The 5,267-nt window shown below is 29.8% G+C and overlaps 1 protein-coding gene across 1 annotated transcript; it reads left to right on the forward strand.

The window, feature by feature from the left end:
- The first annotated feature begins 2,337 nt into the window (after nucleotides 1–2,337).
- LOC110026141 lies at nucleotides 2,338–3,505 on the forward strand. The gene is made up of 4 exons (XM_020726967.1): nucleotides 2,338–2,931; nucleotides 3,017–3,149; nucleotides 3,216–3,260; nucleotides 3,356–3,505. The coding sequence occupies exons 1-4, from the start codon at nucleotides 2,652–2,654 to the stop codon at nucleotides 3,411–3,413; spliced, it is 516 nt and encodes a 171-aa protein (XP_020582626.1). The 5' UTR covers nucleotides 2,338–2,651; the 3' UTR covers nucleotides 3,414–3,505.
- The last annotated feature ends 1,762 nt before the right edge of the window (nucleotides 3,506–5,267 follow it).

Consider the following 5,267-nt stretch of genomic DNA (forward strand, 5'->3'; position numbering starts at 1 on the left):
ATTGTGGTAAATTATCAAGTTAACAGCATCATAAAGATATCAATGGTTTCGAGTGCTATGAATGTAGTCATGCCTTATATTTTTATCGTATTAAAATGAAATCAAACGTAATTTCTCCACTGTTTTGCTATTTAGCTTTTTGCCCATATATTTTATGATCTGCTATAGAACTAAATATAGACATGTTAGTCTTAGAAGCGCATTATATGGTGAAAAAAGTGATTGACAGTGACAAAAAAAGTATTCTATACATTCCATTGTTCCTTCTTATCGGATTTTCTTGCAAGCAACTAAGTTTTTGGTAAATTTCATGTAAATTTTTCTTATTGTCGAACCTAGTGTTTGAATATTCAATACATTGGTTGAAGCACATGAGGGTTTTTAACATTCATATATAGTTATTTTAGCTAGAGCATTTGATTTCTTAGGATATATGGTAGCCTTAGAGTATACGACCCATTATTCATATAAGTCTTAAAGATACTTGTATTAATTTTTAAAATACTACATTTAACTTGAGAAGTAGTTATAAAAATTGATAAACTTTGAAAACATTCAGAACAAGAGATATTTGCAATGTTATGATATTTGAATCATACTAAAATTCATTTTGGGCTTAAAAAAAGGTTGCCTTATGTTTGCTAATAGACGCATTGCGAATTAGGTGGTGGTGACGATTAATTCCCAAAAGCTACACAGTTGAATTATTCTTCGTACTCTTGTAGCGTAAGTCCGAAAAGACTTAATTTTTAAATTGATTTCTAAGCTTTAGGAGCCTCTGTCGAAAGAGCTCAATTTTTAAAATATCTGCAAATTCATGAGCTTTAAATTTGAAGTATTTAAATCTTGAAACTTATATTTTAAAAGCCAAAGATTTTAAAAATTTAAAACTTTAAGAGCCTTTAGAAGTCTGAAAAAGTCTGAATTTTAAAACATTGTCTACCCTAAAAAGTCAAAATATAAGAAGCCCAAGACTTTAAATACTTGTAAAATCAGAAGTCTATATCTTAAGATCTTGATTTTTTTCAAATTAGTTTAAAATTTCAAATGATTTATATATATTCTTTTAAGTTAAGAAATTTGAAAATTTTCTTATTCACAAGTCCAAATTCACCAAAAATTACGAGCCTCTCGTAGGTTGGGGGCATTGGATAATGTCCATCTTCTCAATTATCTTAGCAAAAAATATAAGCTAAACCCGCAATCTTGAAAGACGATGACTATGATAAACAAAAAATAAAATTAAAAGTACTAGATAGATATTTCTTTCTCTTTTTTTTTTTTTTTTATACAATAAAAAAAAACAAGAAAGCACAGTAAGCAGGGTAAACAGTAAAAAGTACTGCGGTAGCTTTTGTCTCTGTTGAGGTTTTCAGTGGAGGACGACAATGAACAATTACTTGAGAGGGGAACTTCGGTGGGATTAGAGGATAGATTACTGCAGATTGAAAGAGGATAGATTACTAGAGCTAATCAAAAGAAATCTGTGCAAATGTATAGAGAGGATATGTATGTATTAATGCAGTCAGATATATTTTCTTTTGTATAAATCTTCTCCATTTTATTGTATATTATTTACATAGTATCTGACGTACATGCTATTTGGGTGACGAATTCTGATGACATTATGAGTTTGGAAAAATAGATAGTTTGCGTTTCTTTTATTAGTTGGAAGTGTGTTGGGTGCCATCTTCCAGATCGGGTAATGCGAGTGTTTGCTTGCCTACAATTCACAACGATTCAGCTGGTGGTCAAGGGAAACCAGACAGACAATGGTAGGGGTGTGCATTATTTAGTCAATACCGGAAAATCATACCGAACCGATCAGGTTTGGTTGATTCGATTCGGTTTTAAAATTTGATTTTGGTTTTTGGTTTTTTAAACTTTAATATTTGGCTTTTGATTTTCAGTTTTTAGTTCCGTTTTAATTTTCATTTAACCGAACAAACTAAAAAAAAAAAAAAGATATTTCATTAAAAAATTATTATATTTTAATTTAATATTGAATGAACTAAGAAAATCAAAATTTTTACTATTTTTAATGATTGATTAAAATTGATACACCACCAATAAATTTTCATCATCAAGCACGAACCTCGAGGCATGACACGAATCTCGAGATGATATTTTAAACAAGAAACATTCAAATTTTGATAAAAAGTCATCCAAAGCTTCGATTTCAACAAATTTATAGTCAAACTGACCGACTCGATGAGCAAACTGATCTGTTTAATCAAACAGACCTAATGATATGAAAACTAGCACAATCCAAATTAAATCAAACCCAAATTAAGTCATTAAACTACAGTTAAAAGATTAATGAATATATTTGGAAAGTCAAATGACTGTCAAATATGACAAGTTTATACTCAAATCGAGCGGCTCGACAAGACGAATCCAACTATCATACTAAAACACCAAATTCGTATGCATTTATCTATCTCATACCAAGATATATCATTTCTATATACACAACACTCAACTTACCTTTTTCAACACCCTGCAATGAAGTTCTCATTTTCGTTCGTATAAGTTTTGTTGCGAGGTAACTGTATAAAAATTTGGCGGTACTTGTCTAGAATTCGCCTGAATCTCTTCCTCCTCAAGTATACTTTTATGCAAGAAAAAAATAACTAAAGAAAACAATATTTATGAAAAAGAAAAGACGAGAAGATAAGGGATGGAGAATCACAAGTGAGAAGACCAATAGAATGGACATTCCCACCTTCTTTCGACTCTGCAATCCATCTTCTTTCCCGTCCACTCTCCATCACCCCCACCGCTACTATCTCAGCTCCATCAAGAACCTACCATCTGCACACCCAATAACAACCTGCAGCTGCTTGCCGGCTTTCCTCGCCGCCGCCGTGCTCTTCTCATCTCCCGCTCCGCCGGAAGAAACCCTAGCCAACATCCCCCAAACGCTCTCCGGTAAGACACCATGTTCCCTATAGAGGGACGCACAATCTATTTCCCTTGTATTGACTGCATTTCGTGGAACACTTGGTGTGCGCAGGGGAGGACGCGAAGCAAGCGCGAATCCAGCGGCCGCGGTCAAAAAAGGCTGAATCTTGTACTGCTAAGTGTGTTGGCACTTGCATCAGAGGCGGCGCCGGCTCCCCTGGTGAAGGCGTCCTCAATATCAGAAGGTGAATTACTGCAAATACTGATTTTTAACTTCATTTAAGCTGAATCTTGGTGCACTGCAAGTGTAGGCCTCTAGTTGTCTTCAAGAAAGAGTTTAGAAGCCGCCAATACTGGTAGAAATTTTCTTCAACTTCAAAATTTTTTTTTCATGCATCAAAATTAAAAATGGAATTTTTTTTATATACATAAATTGTTTTTATTTGATTAGCCTGGCGGAATGCTCCGACATTTGCAATCTAATCAAAGATGGAGATGATGGGCCTTAAAAAAACTCAAATGTCTTCGTTTTGTTCATCTTCAGATGTTACTGACTAGATCTTGTCAACTTACAAAGATTTGATCTGGTTTTCGATAAGATACACATGATTATTTGATATTCATTGATCTTCTATGTAATTTTAGTGTTGATTTTATGATTGGTGTGTATTCGCCTTCCTTTAATCTTAGTTTGAAAATAATTACAAAATTAATCTCAATTTATTTAATTAAATTTATTATATATTTTATCTTCCTTTTTTATTATAGAGTTTTTTTTTTTTTGGAATTTTACATATATATGAATTTGCACATCTAACTCCTAAATTTCTTATGTATTTACAAATCTAACTCCTAACTTTGATATTTACACTTAAAATACTTTGGTGTCATACATCTATAAAAGAAAATATCTATTTAACTTTTAAAAAGATGATTATTGTAACTTTTTGATGTGATGCTAAAACTTTGAATAATAGTATGGATGTAAATATAAATGTTTGGGCATTAGATATGTATATACGTAAGAATTATGTGGTTCGTATGTAAATACCTCTTTATGTTTTTAAGTACATTTTCAAGGGCATCATAAATGTGAAAACAAAATAGCATATCTAAGAAATATAATATCAATATAAAATTAATTTTCATAATTAATTTTTTCATAGTTAATTTCTATGAGAAATAAAAGGATAAATAAATCTTTTAATATGGTATAAACATAAAATTTCACAACAAGACTTTAACTAGCAATTGTTTAGATGAAGTTAATGTCTTGTTATGAAATTTTAGTCATATGATAAAGTTTTTTATCATATTAAATATATATACTTGCAATGGCTAATATTGGTAATTTAAAGTATTAATGTACCATATTAGTCATTATATATATATCAAAGTATTTATAAATTATCATATATATCATATTAATCATTATTTTAAGTTATTTCCATAAAGTAATGAGTAATATGACAAAGAACTTTATAAGCCTAAAATTTTTAAAGTATTATCTAGCAATTGCTAACAAGAAAAAAATAAATAAGTATATTGATATGACTACTCATTGTGGTAAAATGTGAAAAGTTTTTTTTTTAATAATATAAATAAATTGAAAAATGAAATTAATACATCAATAAAAAATTCATCTCAACAAATATAAATCTTGGCATATTTTTAAAAATTAAAAACCATTAAATATTCAAATAAGCTACTTTAGAATTAATTTTGAGGCCAAATGATTTTTTTCTTTAAAATTCAAGCTTTAAAAGTGAATCCCAATAAGATGAATTCAAACATATTAAGAGTGTATTAATTCAAGCCTAACTTCATCTAATCATTATGAGGGATTGCATAGAAAGAATATATATTTAGAGAGCTCAAAAGCTCACTTAGTCACCACCCACAAATTAGTTCGAAATGGAAGGTAAAATTCTAAAATATTCTCTTCCAATGCTCATCCTACGTAAAATAAAAGACATTTATATATACAAAATTATATATATATATATATATATCATACAATGCTTATCTATTTAAGTATCTCGCATCTAAACTTTAATATTTACACATATCACTCAATTTTTTATATGTAAATATGAAAGTTTGTAGGAGACATGTCAATACATAAGAATTATGTGCTAAGTGTGCAAGTTTTCCCGAAGGACCCCAAAGAAAAAAAAGCCCCATCTTTTCACTTCACATGTGAAAGTGTCCACTGACCTCCACACATAATGTAGATTATATGAGCGTTATATCGACATTATATTGACGTTATATCACTTGTAATCTTCATACAACTTTCATGTAATATATATATATATATATATATATATATATATATAAGAAAAATGAATTAAGACAATCTC

This window comes from Phalaenopsis equestris, unplaced genomic scaffold, assembly GCF_001263595.1.
Source record: "Phalaenopsis equestris unplaced genomic scaffold, ASM126359v1 Scaffold000352, whole genome shotgun sequence".
Classification (NCBI taxonomy): domain Eukaryota; kingdom Viridiplantae; phylum Streptophyta; class Magnoliopsida; order Asparagales; family Orchidaceae; genus Phalaenopsis; species Phalaenopsis equestris.

Excerpts from the sequence above, each read along its gene's own strand:
- LOC110026141 (XM_020726967.1), top strand. The coding sequence starts at position 2,652 with ATGAAAAAGAAAAGACGAGAAGATAAGGGATGGAGAATCACAAGTGAG. Across the intron at positions 2,932-3,016 it reads CATCCCCCAAACGCTCTCCG|GGGAGGACGCGAAGCAAGCG; the intron begins GTAAGACACCAT and ends TGGTGTGCGCAG. Across the intron at positions 3,261-3,355 it reads TTTAGAAGCCGCCAATACTG|CCTGGCGGAATGCTCCGACA; the intron begins GTAGAAATTTTC and ends TTATTTGATTAG.